Source organism: Pyxicephalus adspersus, chromosome 5 (assembly GCF_032062135.1).
Source record: "Pyxicephalus adspersus chromosome 5, UCB_Pads_2.0, whole genome shotgun sequence".
In the NCBI taxonomy this organism is placed as follows: domain Eukaryota; kingdom Metazoa; phylum Chordata; class Amphibia; order Anura; family Pyxicephalidae; genus Pyxicephalus; species Pyxicephalus adspersus.
The window spans coordinates 24514027-24535056 of record NC_092862.1 but is presented as its reverse complement, the minus strand read 5'-3'; the positions used below and the strand labels follow the sequence as shown (position 1 = coordinate 24535056).

Sequence of the window (21030 nt, the reverse complement as noted above, 5' to 3'; positions counted from 1 at the left end):
TTTTACAGGTAAACAATGCCCTAGTAACTCCTTTATTGCAACACGGTCACTTAAAGGTCTTTTGCTCAACATGACACAACTTGTGTAATTGAAAAAAATAACTGATATCAATTGTGGATTTCTCATTTTTAATTAAAAAAAATGCTCAAAAAAAGACAAACACACAAATTACTATACTGTACAAAAAAATAAAATGTTTTACATTTTGACTCTGAGCATTTGTATCAAAATACATCTGCATTCTTAAGATCCACTAGGAGAGATGCCACAGTATCAAATCACTTTGCCCATTGGTCCATCAGTGCTGAATGTGCCAACAATCTCAGAAAGTATTCACATATATAAAGATGTCCTGCAGATCTCCTCCTATCTGGTGAAGGAGCGAACATGACGTCCCCTGCTGCCATTTCCCCCCAAAAACTTTCCACGGGAAGTGTTACCACTGCCTGTTGCATTAGTCCAGGATGGGCCTTGCCCCCCACGGCCCCTGGCAGCTCGTTCACGTGGATTTGGACGGTATCCTAACAAAGGAGAAATACATTCATCAATGCCCAGCATAAAGCTCCATAAATATAATAAACTAACAGTACCGTTATCCTACACTGTATATTTACTGAAACAAAAAACATGCGTGATATGTTAGGACTATCTCTGAAAACCTCAAAACTCCTATTCTGAATATTTGTTCTGGATCAGTTTTTCATCACAAAACCCAAGGTTTCTCCAAGTTTCCCACAGCGCCTGCCAATAGTAATAACAGTATTGTGTATGTATGCAAACTTGCCTACCCGTCTTATTCTGTCTTCTTAAAACCCTCACTAATTCCCACCACTTGCTATCTAACCCCCCCCCCCCCCCCCCTATTGTGTGCTGCTTCCCCCACCTCTTAGATTGTAAGCTCTTCTGTGCAGGATCCTTTCCTCCTCCTCCACAGTTTGTCTGTGTCATTTGCAACCCCTATTTAATGTCCAGAGTTGTGTAATATATGTTGGCGCTATTTTATTACTGCATAATAATAATATTAATGGAGGTGCTCTTTGCAATGACAGTGCATGCAGTGTTACACCATGAACAGCTATCTACTGTGGTCAAGTTGGAGGGTTGGATCTTAAGGGCAGGCATACATTACCGAGCAGCTGGGTGAAAAGCCTGTTCAAGTGTTCTAAAGCAAATGTTAGTAAATACATCTAAACCAAACAGCTGCTACAATGTAGACTGGTGAAACAAAGTGTGGGAAAACTCTGAACTGTAACTGACATGATTATAGATGGCGCTCAGACAAGGAACTACAGAGCTGGAGAATGCAGCCTTTTGTAACAGAGCTAGTAATACCATTTACTAACAAGAGAATAAAGTCAGCCATTTCTATATAAACTGTATACATGATCGTAGTGCTGTAAGTAATTTTGTAAGTTACCCCAATCGTCTTAGTTTATATATATTGTTTGCTAACAAGATGAACAATGACCATGATCTGCTATTGTTTGCTAACAAGATGAAAAAACAAACAGTAATGAAGTGTGCTGCAATGCATGGGAGGTTAGAATGGTTGGTAATGAAGGGAACAAACTAAGCATAAATTCACACGCAGTGACAGCTACATAATCCCTGTGTGTTATGTTCTTGGCTATTCATATTGACTTGCATGACAGATTTACTGGTGAATATATATTCTAGTCAATTCTATTACCTGTAAGCTGAAATGTCTGTCCTGCCCTAATATCCAGTAGACCACATTCTAACAGACTGTACTTATCAAGTCACTGACCATCCAGACTATTATTGTCCATCCAGACCTTTTTTCCAATATATAGGAACAATTTGCATCAAGTTGTCCAAGTACCTTTATATTTTGGACTTTTTTGCTAATTCCCTACAGTTCCCAATCATACATAAAAAATTGTGTCAAACCACTGAACTAGAAAAAGATTATGAAACTGAAGGCTAGCCATTGGTGCACACCAATACCTCTAGTTTAATAATATCCTTATCCAACACAAACAAAGCAGACCACATGTGGGACTTTTTGGATAACAAAAACACATGCATCTGTTTCTAAGAAAGCGACTGTGGTAGGTCATGGAGCATAGAATCATGGTTATGAAGGATTGAAAAAAAATGACCATAGTGGGCTAACTGCTCTTCCTTTGATACGGAGGTCCTATTGGAGAGTTCACCTGTGGGGTATTTTGTATTTTAAAATATATTTATTTATATTTATAAATTTAAAATAAATATATATTATATAAAAATATTTTGATATAAAAAGCATTGAATGTTATTTTTACTGCTTTAAAAGCTCCACATGTGGTCTGCTTTGTTTGTGTTGGATAAATATTCAGGAATGTGACAGTGGAGGTGATACATTTACCAATTGGGCGAAATTGATGTTATATCAGTTATATCCTTAGTAAGTCTCATACTAAAAATAGGCAACCAGCTTCCTTCTTTCATACAACTAAAACAAGTATCAGGGAGTTATTGATGACAGGGCCTACTTACCTGTAGAGCTTTGTCGCAGAGGGGGCAAAGGTCCTCTGTCAAAGTTGCTTTGTGCTCCTCTGCTTTCCACATAAGTGGCTCGTGGAGCAGCTTGGGCAGGCCAGTTTATAACGCGAACTCCCTCACGACGACTGTAGTTTACTAAAAATAAACCAGACAATTTATCAAACATTAAAATTAATCACCTTTACCAGTTTACTTATCAAACAGTAATAAAAATTATCAAAGCCAGTGGAGTAATTTTTATTCCCAATACCTACCTTTTGGAGCAGGTGGTGTAAAGAATCTGCTCTGACTATGGAAAGCCCCTCTGCCACCACGGTTCCCTGGAAAACCACCTCTTGATGAGACCTTCTGAGTTGCCTTAGGTGGCCGCTTTGGAGGCGGGATCCCAACAGGTGGCACCACTTCTTTACGTTCAGCTGCCACAAAATCATCCACATGCATAGAGGGTGGGCGGCTTGTATTTTGTTTTCTCTGGCGAAATAGGTCATGGGGGCGCATACCCTGTCCAAAGCCACCCCTGCCCCTCCCACGAGGAAGAGGAACAAAGTGGGCTCTCTTTGCTGGTTCAATATATTCAGACTTGCCGCTGTATAAACAGAGGAAAGAATATTCATCAGTGGTGAAGAACACCTAATCTTTGTGGTATTTTTCTATTCTCTGACAGAACATAATTTTTAACACCTTTTAAAGTTAAGAGAAGCTCAAGACAAAGTAAACTGGTAAATGCTAAACAAAACACTCCGAAATGGCAATTTTGTTTTATTGTTTCAGTTACAAGTCACCCATCTTTTTGGGGTTCTCTTAATGCTTCTAGATGGGACCACAACAGATCCCTATCATATGGCACTAATGAACCATTTTCTAAAGTGTGCATCTAATTCTTAAATTAGGTGCCGATACACCATGGTGGTCTTTAGCTGCCATTGAGAAAGTGTGGGCTTCTGTTGCCCTTGAGGAGGAAGGGCATCCAAGGCATAAAAACATCAAATTGTTCAGGTACCATATAGATCTTAAGATTTAAACTATTAGACTAAATTCAAGGATCAGTTTTGCAAAATGGTCTTAGTGTGGCTTCATATGTGTTTGCAACAGAAAACTTAAACAGTTTAAATGTTGGTTTGTGCCGCTAGATAGCAAATATAAAAAGTATTCTTGTGGAGTAAAATGTTGCAAAGTAAAAAGTAAAGATAAAGAACCAAAAAAAAAAAAAAAACTCACCTAGTGATAAAGGTTTCATGCTTGTGCTTTCCCAGTTTAAATCCTTTAGTGGTCTTTGTTCTTCCAGGTGAGGAAGGCTCCAACAAAAAGGATTTTTCCAATTCTGCTTTTAAGTCAAAATCACTGCAGCATTTGGCCGAAAGGTCGATCAAATCAACTTTCATCTGTAATAAAGTATATGAAGCAAAGACATGGGCTCAGTACCAGACCAGAAGACTGAGTGAGATTGATTTTTCAAGGTTTTTCATCAATAGTGTTTCCTTTTGTAAAAAAAAACGTTTGTTTTTAATTTCTTAAAGGGTTCACCTCAAGTAAGAAAATCCCCTTTAACTGTGGTCCTTACACAATATCATTAATGTCCAAAGGATTTTAAAAAAGACTAATAATTAAGTACAATTTAAACAAATATGGAACTTATTTGTTTCCGTTAAGCACTCCTATTGAAGATGGGAAGACAAGCTAAAGTGCCAGACACAATATGAAAGGGGGGGGTTGATTTGAACAACTTCTGCAGAGCTGAACTGTTTATATAATTAAAAAAGAACATTTATACTTAAGGTCAAGCATGGATCTCTTTAAAAATGACATGGTTAGAGCTCCACTTTTTCTTGCTTTTTTAGGACATCCCAGATGATGAACCACTAAGGACTACATGCAAACCTTTCAAGGAATCCATTATACATGTTATGAATGTAGATACACAATAAAATGATTGATTGTAATATAGTGAACTGAAATGTAAAAGAGAAAATATAGAGGCTGGTACCATGTCTAGGTCCATGTCTGCTTCCTCTGGCTGGAATGGTGAAAATGACAAAGACTTCAGCTGCTCGTCCATCACGTCTGCTATAATGTACACAGTCCTAAAATATATCAGATTAATAGCTTTAATTAATTGTGCTTTAAATAGGGGTGCTGCCAAATATGCTAGAATAGTAAAGACAACAGTACATTCATGTAAATAAGCTTTGAATAATAACAGGCAAATGTGTTGTCGAGAATGACAGGTAGTGGGATACCATCCTTAAAAACATCAGAGTTTAGAAAAAAGCTACCTTAGTTTAGTCTCCAAACTGTGTGCCTTTGTGCCCACTGTATTATCATTACACAGTATTTAGCACAGACTTATTACGCAGCGTTGTACAAAGTCCATAATCATTTCACTAGCTGTTCCTCAAAGGGGCTCACAATCTATTGTCCCTACCATAGTCATATGCCTTTAATGCAATCTAAGGTCAATTTTAGGGGACCCAGCGCTGCACTTTATGATTTTATGTAGTTTGTGATTTATATGTAAGCATAGATCCCTTTTCACCATCTCTCTCCAAATAAATATAAACTTCTGTGATATTTATGTATGCAATTATATAGGATAATAAAAAATCCAACCACACTTGAGTGATTTCATGCCATTACCAGTCAAAGCCTAATTTGGGGGGAAAGCCAATAAACCTACCAGTATGTTTTTAGGATAAGGGAGGAAACCCACAAAAAACATGGGGTGAACTTACAATCTCAATGTAGCAGGCTTGTGGCTTAAACTGAGCCCACTGCTGCAAAGTGAGTGCTAGTCCCTGAGCATTCATGCCACCATTCTCCTCCCAAAAAAAAAATATCTTACTTTACCTATCAGTTTTTTTTTTTGGAAGAAAACCTGCCAGTAAGCTATTACCCTAAACAACCTAGATAAAGAACTTAACAGTATACTAAAATTCAATTCCTTGTTACCTGTTATTAAACAGGTTCTGCAGGGAGTCTGGTGTGGCTAAAGCTGGCTCCACATCCTGGTCACTGAGTGGTAATGGCTCCTTCACTGTTTCAAGTATCTGCCTGAATCCAACCACATTGTCCAATAAAGACTCCAGACTATCGTCTTCTTTTGATTGCTCCTGCAATAGCAAAGAAAACAGCAAGTTAACATTGGAACAATGACTAGCAATCTTTAGTAAATTGTGTATTATCATCATAAGTCTCTACCACGTCAATGCCACATGCAATCCTGGCATTCAAATCTCATTGCGCATGTGTGAGATTGGCATTTTTTTCCTTCCATTAAAGAAAAGGTTCCTTCTGCGCATGCCGATCTCGGGCCTGCGCAGAAGGAGTAGCCAGAGCCTTCCAGGATGCATGACGCTGCAGCGATCATGACAGAAAGGGCCCGTGCTGCACCCTTTTTTTGCGTTGCAAAGGCGTTGCACTTAAAAAAATAAATTTTTACTTTATATATGAAGAGGTTGACTACTCTTTTATCTAAAGTAAAAATTTTGAGTGTAGGTCCGCTATAAGGAAAGCTTAATAAATATTAGATGCCTTCATGCATCCCCACAAACATCCTTAAAAAATAAAATGCTCTACAGTAAGACAGATTGAAGATAAAAACACCAACGCAACAAGCCCACCCGGACAGGTAAATGTGACAGTTGACACTGAAACAAGAGGTTACAAAAAACTTCCAAAGGTGTAACATGACAACTGTCAATGATGTTTCCTCTCAGATCCTGTGGGTAAACGTTGCCCATAAATGACACAGACAGCAATAAACATCTTTTGTCTAATCAATGTTGATTTTCACCAGAAGAATTGCACTGCACTGTGCAGACCAGATGTATTTTCTACATAAACTTTTCTAGCCATTTCAAATATCACCCAGAAGCTAGAAGTCAGGCAGTGCTACATTTAGGAACACATTCTTCTAAAATAATCCTATAGGTCTAAATTACAAACAATAAAGGCAATGATTCTTTAAAGCATACCAAGACAAGTTTCTCCAGATCCAAAACCAGGTTTTGAGTCACATCTTCTCTGCTGAGAAGCAAATGCTTCATCTCAGCTGGACTTAGCCCCATGGTCTTAGAGTGGTGAGATCCATCAACTTCCATCATTCCTCCATCATCCGCAGAAGCCTACACAATAAAAAGTCATCATTTAATACCACGAGTAATGAGAGTAGGAGCAAATCACTTTACAACAGTATGGAGAATTAAGAAAACTGAAAAACTACTTTCTATTCAAAATAACCAAGGCAAATGCTTTCAAGGTAGAGGACTCTGATGTGTTCTTGTCCAATAATCCAGTAATTACTAAAAGACTCAAGGCCAATTCCTAATGCCACTGGTCAACAAAGTATATTACATCCATTTCCATTTGTATGTATAGCTAATAATGAGCTTAGCTCATTAAGCCTATTAATGAGCTTAGCTCAACCACTTGAAGACAAATCAAACTCTTCCTTAAAAAAAACCCTTACTGATGACCTTATTGCTATTTACAACTTCTTCCACCTCTTCTTACTCATAATTTTATTAGGGTTTAGGTGCAGAGGTATGAAGGTATAAGGTACGAAGGAACAAATAAATGTAATTCAAATTCTTCCTGTAAAACATGAAAAGGGCTTGACACTCCTGGAGTTCATACATGTTGCCTAATAATGCTCAATGTTTCATCATGTCAGAGGATTAGTATACTGGGTAAAAGGAGAAAACTTGAAGATAAGCAAAAAATGTATATCTGCAGGGATTATTCACCTGTTTATTGTAATAGCATCTCATACTTTCGTTCTCCAAATAATAATTCTTTATCTCTCTTCTATGGCCCAGGTATACTCTACATAAGTATAACCTGAAGTCTGTGATTAGTTTTTACTTGGCTCTGAGCTTGCAATTTGTTGCATAACTGCAAGCAATACTTGCCATATACTCTAGTGTCTAACATTTTACAAAAACTTGTATTGAGGTATGGGTCACGTAAACAATTTACCCAAGAATTCCATTTTAAAACTAGCCAATTGATTATCATCTATACAACGATAAAACTGTATGTTTTGGACCAATATTACCCATTCATCGGGTACAGTTTTAACACCCCACTCACCCATTGAATTAACATGATCTGATGTATTTTAAAAGGGGTTCATTTTGTTTTTAATAGTACAATGCACTGATTTACCTGTAAAAAACTATCTTGAAAGAAAAAGTGAAGCAAATAAACAAAAGGTCTACTTACCATTGGGTCAGAGTTCAGGATTTGTCTCATGAAATCCAAGAAGGAGGACGCCAGTTCTCCCATGTCCTTACCAAATCCACTCACTATTCTCTTCAACAATAAGTAGAGTGAATTGTTGTGTTTCCTGAGAGAGCTGTAGAAAATCAAAGAAAATATATGTATCAATCTGCCACTTCTTTTTTCCCCATACTCTAAGCTTTTTTTTTTTTTGCCTGAGGAAAAAATAGCTGACTGCTCATAGTCATATCCAGTACCTCTTAAGGTGGTAAAAGCCATATTCATGCTCAGAGAGGAACATCATAGTGCGAATACAGGTAAGAATTGAAGTGTAACTGCTGTCATTATTGCCTAAAGTCTCTATTAACCCGTCACAGATTGATGAAAGGAGATCCTTGCCAGGCAAGGAATTGGACAGTTGGTCTAAATCGGACACGGGGCTTTCACCTGTGCTTGGCAGAATGAGCGCAATATCCTACAAGAGTAGAAGAAAGTTATTGTTATAAATAAAAACAAATTGTACAAAGACCAAATTCTAGCACCAGGATTATCAGAGAGCTCTACCTGGTCACAGAGGTACTGCACAATGGAGGAAATATACTCTGAACATTGTTGATGGGTGATGTTGTCGACTGCAGACTTCATGATGTTTAGCATTTCTTGGAAAACTTCGCTATAACGTTCATCACCTTTACCTCCATTGATAAGGTGTAGAACAGCAACTTTGCAGGCCCTGTGGGCAGTCAGAGAGTCCAAAAGAGCAAGAAGACGGGCTGTCTGGCCTGTACACTGTTTTTCCTTATCTTCTGGACCACTGAAACAAAAATAATTACGTTAGTTTATTGTATCATTTACTGGCAGGCACAGAAGGCCTCTGGAGTAAACAGCATAATCAGCATTATCATTTTCTATATTAAGGGCAAAATAAGAGTCTATAGATAGCTCATCCCCCTCAGGTAGTCATATTTACTGAGCCCCACAACGTCATACTTACTGAGCCCTGCTACTTTAGGGCCATGTCTGACACCAGGAAACTCAAACACTTAGGACAGGCTGGGATATTGTAGCAGGGAGATGACAACGGAGTGTGGCTAGACAAACATAAAAGCCTGTGGGGGGGGGTAGGTATATGCAGATAACATCAAAGGAATAATGAATGCAAACTATGCTGCAGCTGTATATTATGCTTAAATAAAATGCCAAGTCCACCTATTGTTTAGAATCTTATCTTCCCTTGTAAAACAACAAAAATTAAACAACATCAAACATTAAGAGTAAAATAAAGAAAAAGAAAAAAACTATTACACTCCAGGTCACAACCAAAACACCTGGGCAAGAGTGACATCACAGACCCTGGCAGGATGCTGGGAAATTGGAGGTTGCAAATGAGCCACAGGTCGAAGTCAGAACATAAGTAAAGTATATTTTTCTCATAATGTATGATTTTGGAATGTTTTATGCAATTACTTTAGAGGGGGGTCTAAATGGTAAACTGTGCATTTTCATAGCAGGTCAGCTTTCCAGTTAAGCAAAGCAGATGGATGTCTTGAAAGAGAATTAACAAGGACAGCAAATAACAGAGCTTTACTTTTTCCTCATATACTTTGTTTTTTTAAAACCCTCACTAGTTTACAAGTCAACTAGTTTGACAAACTTTGAAATGACTTGACTTTCTGATATCTGTACATTTAGCAGAGAATATCCTCTTAAATGTCCAAAAAATGAAGAATAAAGCTTCACATACCCCTGTAGATCTTCAACTATAAGGTCCAATACTGTACGCATAATCAGGAGCGCAGTGGGTGAGGCCAGGTCACACAGCTGTACACAGACTCGTCTTATCATATGCAACAAGGGCTGACAAGATGTTCCAGAGAAAGATTTAACAATATCTTGAAGCAGCTTGGAATGAACATGTAAGTGCATGCTCCACAGCTTTCTGGTGTTGAGAGCCACTGCAATGTCCTGTGAATCAAAAGCCTGAAAGACAAGAGACCCTCATCAAACTCCACTTCTTGGGGATCATTCATCTGTAATAAATTATGGACTGGCCTTTTATTGAATAATAGAGACCAGATCCTTTACCTGAGTTGTCTGCATTGGAAGTGGGAAGGGTAAAAGTTCTGACAGTATGATGAGTCCAGAGAAGAATCCTTCGGGTACTTTTAGAACAGAGGAAAGAACCTCTTTGAGCATTAATGACCATGTGTTATTGGCCAGTGTTTCCTCAGAGATAGTCAACTGCTCATTTACTCCTTGTGTAAAAGTCAAAAGGATGCTGATAATGTCAATTTGGATCTTCTGCTCTTCTCCATCCAACCTTCCAGAAAGAGGTATGGAGCAGAGAAGCATGTGCAGGGTGACCAATGTGGATGGAACACGCATGTCCTTAAACTCAAATGAGCCCCCTCTCAAAAGCTCAGTCAGCATCGTCTTGAGCAGTGACAAAGTGCAGCGGGCCACAGAAATTGTGATTGCCCTATACAAAGTGCTTCCAAGGTTTACATGGAGTCTCCATGGTTGGATGAGGATGCTGTTCATTTTCTGCAAGATGCGAATGAAAGTGTCCAATCCTTCAGCTGAGAAAAGCTGAATGACAGCGAGATTCCATTTAAGATCTTTTTGTTGTCCTGAAGGATACAGGTTAGAATTAAAATAATAACACTGGTTGAAATACCAATTACACTAATTCACTACAATATTAATATGTGTTACCAGAAAATGTAAAAAGCAAAACTCAACAACTGTACAGGCAGGTCAAAACAGAAATCCTTTACAACTCTTCAATCTGTACATTGGGCTGTACATTGTGTTGTACAGTGCGATCTTACAAGCCTAGATGTCAAAGATTCTTAGCTTCCAGTAAATGTTTCACTTGTACACTTGCACGCTGTGTCAAACTTTTTCATTATTAACAATTTTATTTCTAAATCTTATACTTCAAAAATACTTGCTGTAGCTATAATTACTGCACTTCTTTCTCAAAACAAGCACAATTGAGCTCTCACATATCACAGGGGGTCTATGTCTTTTTCCAGTAATTCTTGTTTTACTATCGCAACCCACCTCTCATTACATTTCAACTTATAATACACATTCTGAAAATTTTCAGTGAAATTGGGGGCAGAGTGCTGAAATCTAATGGGTTAAATTCATACCTTCAACAGATGATGGTGGACAAGCCACATGACAAAGAATCCTAAGAGCAGTCAGGATTCCCACACCTTCTGGGGCCATTAAATTGTCAACATTCTAGTAAGAAAAAACAAAATAAAGGGATAAATAAAGAAATAAAAACCAAGATAAGTACATGAATAAACAAACATCTTAGTACTGGCAAAGCATCTTGTTCTTTACCTGTCCCTGCTCCCCTAAAAGTTAGCAAGCTGAATTGTGACAACTAAAGAGAAACTGAACTCTGGAAGCTGTGCCAAGAAAGAAAACAAGCAAGGACTAGGAGACATTACTATTGCCTATGGTTTACCTTAAGCTTATATTTCCCCATTACCATGTCTTCTGGTCCAGTGGTCGCCAACCTTTTCAGACCCAGGGACCACTAAAATCACCAGCTCCGGAACGCGCATGCGTGGGGAGCAGGGTGTCACTTAAAGTGGAAGAAACTTCACCCATAGTGACGACATGATGCCAGAACCCACCCACTCCCCAGAGACACAACCCGCCCATTTCCCTGAGCCTGCAATCTGTACAGGGAACATGGTCAAAATTTTCTTGCGAACCACCGGTTGGCGACTGCTATCCTGGTCAACAGTGTATCAATGTGGAGGTAGCCATCCTGGAAGGAGAGCTTTGAGTTCTCATGTCAGAGCCTCCACTAAGAAGAACAATAAACAGCAAAGGAGTGGCATCACTTAATCTCCTCAGACTACTAGTCAGAGGAAGAAATGCTTTAGATCTCACACTGCAAATAGTAAAAAAGTACCAGGTGGTGCACCCAGCTAAAAGGGGTTGGGGAGAAGACTGAATAAGCAGTGGCCCTTTTCCAGGGAAATAAACTGTTATAGTCTCTCGGCGACAAATTATAAGGGATTTGGTTACATGTTCTGCGAAAATGAAGATTTACCTGACCGCCTTTGAACACATGTTGGGAGTACAAAGCCAAATTTTCATCAATAGAGGTAAATGTTCAGGTACTCTTTATTTATACATAAAAGTTATAAATTATGATTACTTTACAAAATTCTAATTTCCTGTAAACAATCTAATACACTTGCCTGCTTAATATAATCAATTAGGCTGGGGATACAATTTATCTCAAAGCAGATAGTTTTCAATGGTTCCAACCATTTCGCAAGTTCTAGGAAAGGAAAACAAACAAAAGTATTATTATAGGCTAGATAGAGAACAACTATATATTTTTTAAAATATGAACTGATAACAGATATGTACACTTTGGTATGAACACCAATAAAGGTTAGCTTTATTCCTCATTATATGGGCTGATATAATATGCATAGTAATGGGTCACCTCCTTGTTAAGGAACGCATATTACAAGCTTCTTGCAAAAGTCATATAAAGCCAGAACAAATAGAGGCCCTGCTTAAACAAGCATTTTATATAAAACAAATATAGTTGTCTTTTCTAAATGTTACAAAACTATTAACAGGAAGAGAGTATCAATAGGATCTACAGTATCAATAGGATCTTAGCTGCACCTAAAGAGCTCACATTCTACAATTGACAGATGGCCACATGTTGTCCTCTCCACATTGATGTCTGTGCAAGAAAGTTTTTCCTGATCTACAGTCTGACCCCCTATGACATGTGGAATAATAGTGCACATATAAACTAATCAGAAACGAAAATCATGCTGTATATATAGGATGCCATACCACAAAATTAACTCCCTATACAATAAAAAAAACACATTACCAAAAGTTTTTAAATTTCATATTACACTTTTTTTATTTAAAAAAAAAAATTAAAATAAACAACACCTGTGTCCCATCTGACTTTCAAGTCTAGTAAATAGTAAAGAAAATTTCTTATGTGCTAGCTAGGAAAGCCAGATGCTGGAATATCTGCAATTCAGTGGGAGAGTGAGCTCTAAATCATGCGCTACATTTATGTATTAAATCCACCTTCTGGCATTTGAAAAGTGTATCTCAAAAGAGCTGGCTAGTGTTAGGCAGCACTTACCTTGCAGCTTGGCATTGTTCTCATCGGCCTTACACAGCTTCAGTAGAGATCCAGAGTGATTCTCCAACATTTGAACATCATTTGAGGTTTGCACCACCAGCAACACAAGCAGACAAGCGTAGTTATAGGCTACAGATTTTTTTGATTTTGCATCCCTAAAAATAATATTCACACATTTAAATGAGTATCACAACTAGAGTTTAGTATGCAATGTTAATGGTAAACATGTTTAACAAGAAATTACCCAAGTGCTTCCTTTGAACAGAACTCAATTAAGGTTATGAGACATTGTAAATTCTTGTCCAGGCTAAAGACATGGGCCACAGCGGACCTGCCTATAGGATTGAAACTGATCAGGTAAAGGTTGTGAAGAATTCCCAGCAAATTAGCATGATCTGCTTCCTCTGCGCCTGTACAGTGCTGGAAGTGGTGGAAAAGTTCAGAGATGTACTGCAGAGCCTGGGTGGCATGAAGGAGCCACAAGGCGCACGAGTCCTCGCTGTTACCCTCAGTCTGTAGATTATCATCCTGATCTTGTTCAGACACCTGGCTCAGGGCTCTGGCGATTAGGTTCGTTGCTTCATTCTCAAACAAAAGGAACAAAAGGCCCTTCTGGGACTGTGCCAGGAACCTCAATATCTCTCTTACAGCCTGAACAATCCCAGGGTGAGAGCTTGTGCCTGGGAGAGACAAAAGCAGCGTTGCAGACTCCAAGAACTGGTGATTGTGCAGGAACCTAAAGAGTACAAAAATGTCAATAAAATTAAAAAAACAACTCAGTCAAGAGCAGATTTTACAGGTTTAAAACTGAACAGGCTTCCTAAAAGTCTGATGTTGGGTAGCATGAAAAATGAGATGCTGATGAAAAATGTCCTTCCCTACCCTGTGGTGATAAGCTGGCTTTTCAACTGAAGTGCCTCCCAACCCATTCCAATTTCCAGAGTATATGGGCTGAGAGAGTTTACAAAGGCCAACTAACACTGTCCAGCTTTAGGCAGACTGCACCTGAGAATATATTTTATGGCGATACAAGCTAACAATATCTTTCCACCTACAATATCTTCCCACTGGGCTTTAAAAAACATTGTGGGTTGAACACTGAGACCTGAAGCAAATAATTTGGCTTTTTTAGGGTCAAACAGCTGTATAAGGTGGTTAAAAAAGAAGAAATACCTACTTTTGATTAACAAACTAGTATGAAATTTTGTTAATGTGGTATAAATGCTGTACTAAATATGTAGTTGTAATCTTTACCTCACAAGTATTTTACATGCCTGCTTTATTCGATTTAGCTGAAAATGTTTTTGTTTTGTGAAGAACATTGAACATTTACTATTATAGTGAGAACATATCCACCTTACCGAAATATGACAGGATAAGGATCATCCCTTTCAAGTGGTCCGGTGATTCTGGCAGTTGTTGGGAAAGACTTCACAGGAGGCTGAATCATAGCATGTGGTGCCGTCTCTAATACATGTAATATCTCATTCAGATATTCCACCAATTTCTCTAAATCCCCTTCACTAATACTGGTAGATTCCAAGAGATTGTCCATTTCCATGGGAACTTCCCCATCATTATCAAAGTTACGGTTTGTCCTGTCTGCAGCAGAAGCAGTCTCCTGATCTGGCTCTACAGAGTTTGAAGGAGGTGGAGGAGTGATATCAGCTAAGTGATTTGCTGTTCTCTTTACATCAGAAAGAACTTCATACAAGTGACATTTCTGGAGAATAGCAGAGCATGCTGTGAAAACCCTAACAGTTTGGTCCAACAAAATTAACTCCAAAAGTCTTTGGTAACCACTTTTCACTTGCATCTCTGTATGGTTCCGTAAAAATGCATCCATTCCTTCAGTTGTGCTGATGACACTGTCCAGGGATTTAAAAGCATTTAATTTGAGAGAAGAGGACACATGTTCTGCAAACAGCAAGTTATATAACTTGTCGATAACATCACCATTTATTAGAGACTCTACAGCCTGAGTGCCACATTCTGCCAGGGAGGACACCAACTTGGTGCCAGCTTTCAGTTGTCGAACATTCAAGGCTATAGGTTGTTGCAGAGCCAGCTGCAAATCCAAAGCTTGCATGGCCCAATCGACTAAATGGCTGAGATGGTCCCTTCCTGGTTCCTTAATCTGCAAAAAGCTCAGTCCTTTTACTATGAGGCTAGGTACTTCTTCAAGTGCTGTAACCCACTTTGCGCCCCTGTCGTCCTGATACAGATCCAATAATTCCAATAGTTTAACTGATGTCTCGTTGGCCCCAGAAGTTTCTTTATCAAGGTCCTGATCACGCAGCTTGTTCACTTCATTCTCAAAAGCAGTTCTGTATGGGCAGTTGAAGTACAGGAGAGGGCCTAGGTCACGATCATAAGGATCATAAGTCATGGTGGGCACAGATGCTAAATCCTCAGGCGTGTAATCAATATCAAAGCTTGGGTATTTAAATGCTTCTCTTTCAAAGTCAGCAATTCCATCTTCATCACTGGAGATCAACTCATAAACGTCATCTCCTATGAATGAGAACAACTGTAATCAGGAACAGGTCTTAACAGGAGAGCACGAACAAACTACCTATTTTGACAAGTTACATAAATATCACATTTTTGTATCATTTAAAAATAGATGTGCCAAAAAGGCTCTAAAGTTAAACCCCCCTTTTAAAAGGGAACTCCGTAAGCTTGTGAAAAACCTTGAACCAATTACCAAGTTGTGGCAATATTATATTGGACCAGTGCTGAACTACAGGGTACTTTAAGTCAGACCCCTAAAAGAAACCCTGGAATCTCCAGATTGGGTGGCAGGAGGTTTCTTTTTTTTAATACACTCTAAAATACATAAACAAAGAAAACAAAAGCCTCACAGCTTCAAGGTCATGACCCAAGTATCAAATGATATATGTATACACAATACTGTTCTAAAAGCAAGTCTTATTGTCTCATATGGGTTACAATTGTCACATACATATGGCAGAGTTTACCCCCCATAGGAGTAGTTGTCAATGCCCAATGACTAATCCTGTCTACTATAAAAAAAAACTAGCAAAATGTATTCTTTTTTTTGGGGTTACACCCTGGATTACCAAAAAGAAGTCCTGGCGTTAAAACAATAAATGTTCCTAAAAAGAAAAAACACGTATGAAGTCTCCTCTTAGTTTTAACAAATGCAAGAAAATCTAAGGAAATGCTAACCATCAGGGCAAAAAGGTCAATGCTGCTACAAAAGACCACATACTGTATTGTCCAAGTGAGGTCTGCAATGGGACAACATAGTATATATGACCGCTGAAGAACATACATCAGGAACAAAGTGTAAGTCACACTCAGCATACAGCAACACCTAACCTGCAAATGTTATACTAAAAAGATGTCTGAGAACTGTGAGCCATTGGGACATATAATAGAATCTGAAAGAATTCTTCTCCTTCCTGCCATGCCATAATGATGGATAGACTATACCCATGTCTAATGGTGGAGCATAAGCACAACATCTAAGTGCTATGTAACATGGAAGTCTCCTAAAAGGATACATTACTCTGCTGTATTGGAGCATAAAGCCGTGTCCTCCCTTTTAGCTGGAGACCACCCAGCACTTTTCAGTAACCGGGTTGTTTATGGATGGTTAGTGAAGTTTTGAGTTACAGTACAGGGGCTGCCATCCACCTACAATTTCTTAACACCTGGGTTAAAAAAATGTCTCGGTTGAACACTGAAGCATGAAGAAATCTCCATTCATTTTTATAGAAAACTACTGAACAGAAAACAATGGTACCAAAAAACAACGCTACTATATGTCATCAACATAGTATGCCAGTATAAACATATAAAGCCTGATAATACCAAAAGTTAACGTTTGGTTGCAAAAAAAATGCAGGAATACATGTGTTGTAAATGCAAAAGGAAATAACGTGCAAAATAACCTGTGTTATTTCAGTGGTGGTATTAAAAAAGTGCACATCCTTGTATTAACTGCAGAGTTTCTTCAATGACAAATACTATATGCAGGAAAACATTTGTTACTTCAACATAGCACTTTATATTATATAAACTGCAGCAATATATTTGTTTTAGATGCAATAGGTAACACAATTACAAAAACAAATACCATATGCAAAACTGCCTGTGGTTTATTAATAATTATAATCATAGCAAACCAAAGGTACCATACATGATGCTAGAGCTGTATAGATACCAAATATAACTCCTAAGGGACTTAAACAGCAACCTATAGCAAAGACCATAAGCAGCCACTCTGCTACTTCACTCTGGTTTATGCAATTAGAAATAAATTGCTGGAGCCATGATAATCCCTGCAGCCCAAAAAAGCTACATACAATTTCTCAACATAAAACCACAGGTGTGTTATAATAACACTTGAAAAGCACATGAAGTCTACCCTACTATGGAGGAACTGAGCTGCAGCATTTTTGTGATCTCATATTAATTGTTTAATCTCTTCAAAGAAAAACACAAAAGAAAATACATGATTTTCCATACATGTCTGCTCATAGTAGTACCATTCTACAAAGGACTTCTGTACACAAAGCATGAGGTATCAAAATTTGGATACAGCCTCTCATACATGTTTAACTCATTAGTTATAACAGCCAGTACATGGTGGTTTGGTAAAGTCTTAGCATTACAGGCTAATTAAAATCACAATGGAAAGGTAAGGCTTACTGAGGCAGTAAGGAAATAAATCTGCAGCCTAAACTAAAATGTATCTAGTGATTCTGCACCTGTTAATAAGGAACACCCTGGTGGACATCAAGAAAACTCACCAATTGTTTTTTTCTCCTATAGTTCCTTGAGCACACCTTACAGAATGGTGTGAGTGTGGGATTGAGGTACTGACGTATATAAGCATGGAATAGGAAACACAGACAAGCTATTCCATGCCAAGACTGAAATTATGATCCTCCAGAGGTTACTAGGGATTCCTTGAGCAGTTTGCGCCTCTCAGGTCAGTTTATGTGACACTAATGATGTTTTTGGCTATGTACAGGGGTGACAATATTCCCACTGGCCATCAATGTAAGAGGCACTGTGAGCTGTGGATAAAATAAATATAGAAGGGGTCCCCTAAAGATCTGAAAGTTATTTCAAGGGGTTCACCCATGTTAAAAAGACTACTAAAACATGATCTAGAAGATGTAATCTCCTCATCACCAATCGCCCCCCTCATGCTGTGAATTCTCAAATGAAAAAGTATCTCAGCCACATAATCCTCCTTGGCCAGTATAGCAGGGGCCTCTGATAATCATGGCCACCTAGAGCCAACCTACAGCCAGGTCCCTTTCTCCTGGACATATTGAGTTGATATGGCACACACTGGGAGCTTCAGGTCATTTAACTTGCTGAACATTGAGACCCTGGGGCAGCGGTAGTAAGAATATGGGGCTACTTTCAATAATGCAGGGGAAGCTAGCAGCCTAGCTTAACTTGCCTGATCCAAGACGGAGACCTGATCCGAGACCCCTGGGAGTCACAAAAAGGTCTGGGGAAAAAACAAACAAAAACCTTTTCACTGGAGTAAGAATCACAATGTAAACTTAGGAACTGAGGGACTGGGAGGGCTTTTTATTTGTTTTCAGATTGTGCTTCCTGTAGGAGAACACCAATCATCTCTCGGGGTTTTCAGTCCTGGTAGATGACTGGAGAAACCAACCAATGTAGCAATCAAGAATGAAATTATCTTAGTATGCATTTCAAGGTTTAAATTCTGAAGTTTGGCTTACAAGGTCATATATTAGGACCACGGTATAATAAAGAGTAAGAAATTTCTAATTTTATTGAGAAACACTTCTAGTTGGTTTGAGTCTCCACTTTCCCCATACTATATCTAAAATTTGGTTTCCAGTCATTTGCCGATTTATAAGACAAGAAATGTTAGCTTGCTTGTACTGGCAGCACCAAAAATCCAAAATGGTGCAAAGCGAAATAAAAGTAAATGCCTTAGTAGTAGTACCTTCAATTTCCTCATCATCCTCCTCTTCATCCTCATCTTCATCAGCAAGGCTGTCCTCAGTTTGAACATCATCGTCATCTTCATCTTCCTCAGCATTTAGATCATCATCATCATCATCTTCCTCATCATCATCCTCCCCATCATCCTGAGGATCATCATCCCCTTCCTCTTCATCAGAGTAAGCACCATCGGGGTGGGCAGATACTCTATCAGGAGAAATTGGCTCAAAGTAACCTTCCCTTGGTTCTCGCTCATCTTCTTTTTCACCACCTCGAAGAGAAAGAAAAAACATTCATATTCAATGTATCTCAACGAGAGACCTTTCCTATGTCTCATTGTTATAAGATAAGCATGCATTTTTAGCTAAGGTACTATCATCACCAGACTGATTGCTCCATACATTCTTATACAAATAGGGCACACCATGGCCATTCATCTTAGACATAATGAAGGATGAAGACATGTCCCATTCCACAACACTGGAAACAGTCTTTATTGAAAAAAAACTCTAATAAAGGACAAATTTCTAGAAAAGTACCTGCAGCTGGCATTGGCTCATCGTCATCATCATCATCATCAGGTGGTGGTGGACCTGGGGGAGTCCGGGGGCCTCTTGGTTGTGGTCTTGGTGGGCTACCATTGTATTGGTCTTCCTTCTCTTCTTCAACTAACAAAGAAAAAAGACAAAAAAAAAATCTAGTGTGGAGCCATAAGCACATACAAAAGGGAAACAAGTGGCTTTAAATCTACTATAGTATCAAAACTACATTGCTAACTAGATACATCCAAGGTGGAAGAGTTGGTTTAAACCACAATCTAAATATTTAAAACAACTGAAACATGAAATTTGAGTACATTATTGAAATGAAATACTTAATATATTAGCCAAAACCATAATGTATTGAGCATCTCTGTAAAAGGGAGTGCAATGTTCAGCCAAAGCCAAAGATTGTCCCCTCAGAATTTCTAGAATTTCATGGGAAGGTGCTGGAGTTTCAGATATCTTCGCAGCATTTCTAATAACTAACAAGCATTGATTTAGGTGGACAGCAAATGTGCACTTTAACATCAATATTAAAATAAATAATGTGTGAACAATATGTTGTAAACAAACTACAATACCAAGAGATAGATAAGCCTCCTGTGAAAAGGAATACAAAAACATATTAGCTAAAATTTATGCTAACCGTGCTTTGGATTCCTCTTCAGTCCAATCTGTTGGTGCTGTGGTGGAGGTGGCGGTGGAGGTGGTGGAGGGGGAGAATCCCGTTCATGATTTATGATCACTCGGTCAACTGATCCATAGACAGCCAAGGTGAGGCAATTGTACCATCCCTTTAGCACAAGTCCATCTGTATTAACCTAATGAAAGAAAAACATACATAGTTATAAATTTAGAGTTAAAATGTGTGATAACTAATTTCTTATTTAAAGGGAAGTAAAATGTTTCTATAAACTGGAACCAAATCAGACTGCACAAGTTTATGTGTAGAACTCCAACTGATTGGCGCAATTCCTGGGTTTATAATGCACAACAAATGTAGGTCACCAGGTTAGCAGGTGTTATGCCATGTTAAAAAAACATCTAGAATTTGCTTAACATTCCCCATAAAAAAAAAGAAGAAAAAAAAAAAAACTAATCACCAGTATTGCCTAAAAAATCCCAAAAGTCCCTGTAGCTTTCCTCATCACTGACCTCCTTGCATTGCCATGCACATTGTCTCTTTGTGGGGACAGCCATCATAGTAAAAGCAGAACTTCATTATGACAGAACCCCCAGCAAAGAGAATGTTGAACAACACAGTGGTGATATCACCTAAACTTAAAACAAATCTTATGATATTAGGAGTCGGTGGGGCACACTGCAGATATACAACTATGAGGCTATAAGGACACGCACCCTCATATTCTACACAGATAGATTTTTCAGGGCACTTCTTAAAGCAGGTGCCAACATTTTCTCCTCTTCTTCTGTGTTTTTCTTCCTACGTCACCCAATCTCGGACTGCGCAGGTGCAAGATCGGGTGACATAGATTGGGAAAGAACTTGCCGATCTCACTGCACATTTTCCTATTGATGAAAGGGCTCCTTCTGCGCATGCCTGAAATGCTCGGGCATGCGCAGAAGGAGCAGCCAAGAGCCTCCTGGGATGCGTGACGTAGGTATCCCGGGAGGCTC

General features: G+C 38.7%; 1 protein-coding gene across 2 annotated transcripts in view; it reads right to left on the bottom strand.

Moving 5' to 3' along the window:
* Window positions 1-107: 107 nt before the first annotated feature.
* The window catches only part of VIRMA (vir like m6A methyltransferase associated), a 25557-nt gene continuing 4634 nt past the window's right edge, over window positions 108-21030 (bottom strand). Inside the window, exons 5-25 of one of the 2 annotated variants that reach the window (XM_072410902.1) lie at window positions 20039-20213; window positions 19390-19518; window positions 18852-19121; window positions 18330-18380; window positions 14245-15397; window positions 13128-13619; window positions 12884-13038; window positions 11958-12040; window positions 10884-10977; window positions 9811-10355; window positions 9470-9705; window positions 8290-8539; window positions 7983-8200; window positions 7729-7861; window positions 6480-6629; window positions 5455-5615; window positions 4493-4589; window positions 3727-3890; window positions 2763-3094; window positions 2503-2643; window positions 108-521 (exon numbers count right to left, since the gene is read on the bottom strand). In XM_072410902.1, coding sequence (XP_072267003.1) covers window positions 367-521; window positions 2503-2643; window positions 2763-3094; window positions 3727-3890; window positions 4493-4589; window positions 5455-5615; window positions 6480-6629; window positions 7729-7861; window positions 7983-8200; window positions 8290-8539; window positions 9470-9705; window positions 9811-10355; window positions 10884-10977; window positions 11958-12040; window positions 12884-13038; window positions 13128-13619; window positions 14245-15397; window positions 18330-18380; window positions 18852-19121; window positions 19390-19518; window positions 20039-20213 — 5184 coding nt within the window. In that variant the 3' untranslated portion in view covers window positions 108-366. The remainder of the gene's footprint in view (window positions 522-2502; window positions 2644-2762; window positions 3095-3726; window positions 3891-4492; window positions 4590-5454; window positions 5616-6479; window positions 6630-7728; window positions 7862-7982; window positions 8201-8289; window positions 8540-9469; window positions 9706-9810; window positions 10356-10883; window positions 10978-11957; window positions 12041-12883; window positions 13039-13127; window positions 13620-14244; window positions 15398-18329; window positions 18381-18851; window positions 19122-19389; window positions 19519-20038; window positions 20214-21030) is intronic. The other variant, XM_072410901.1, reaches the window with a different exon arrangement.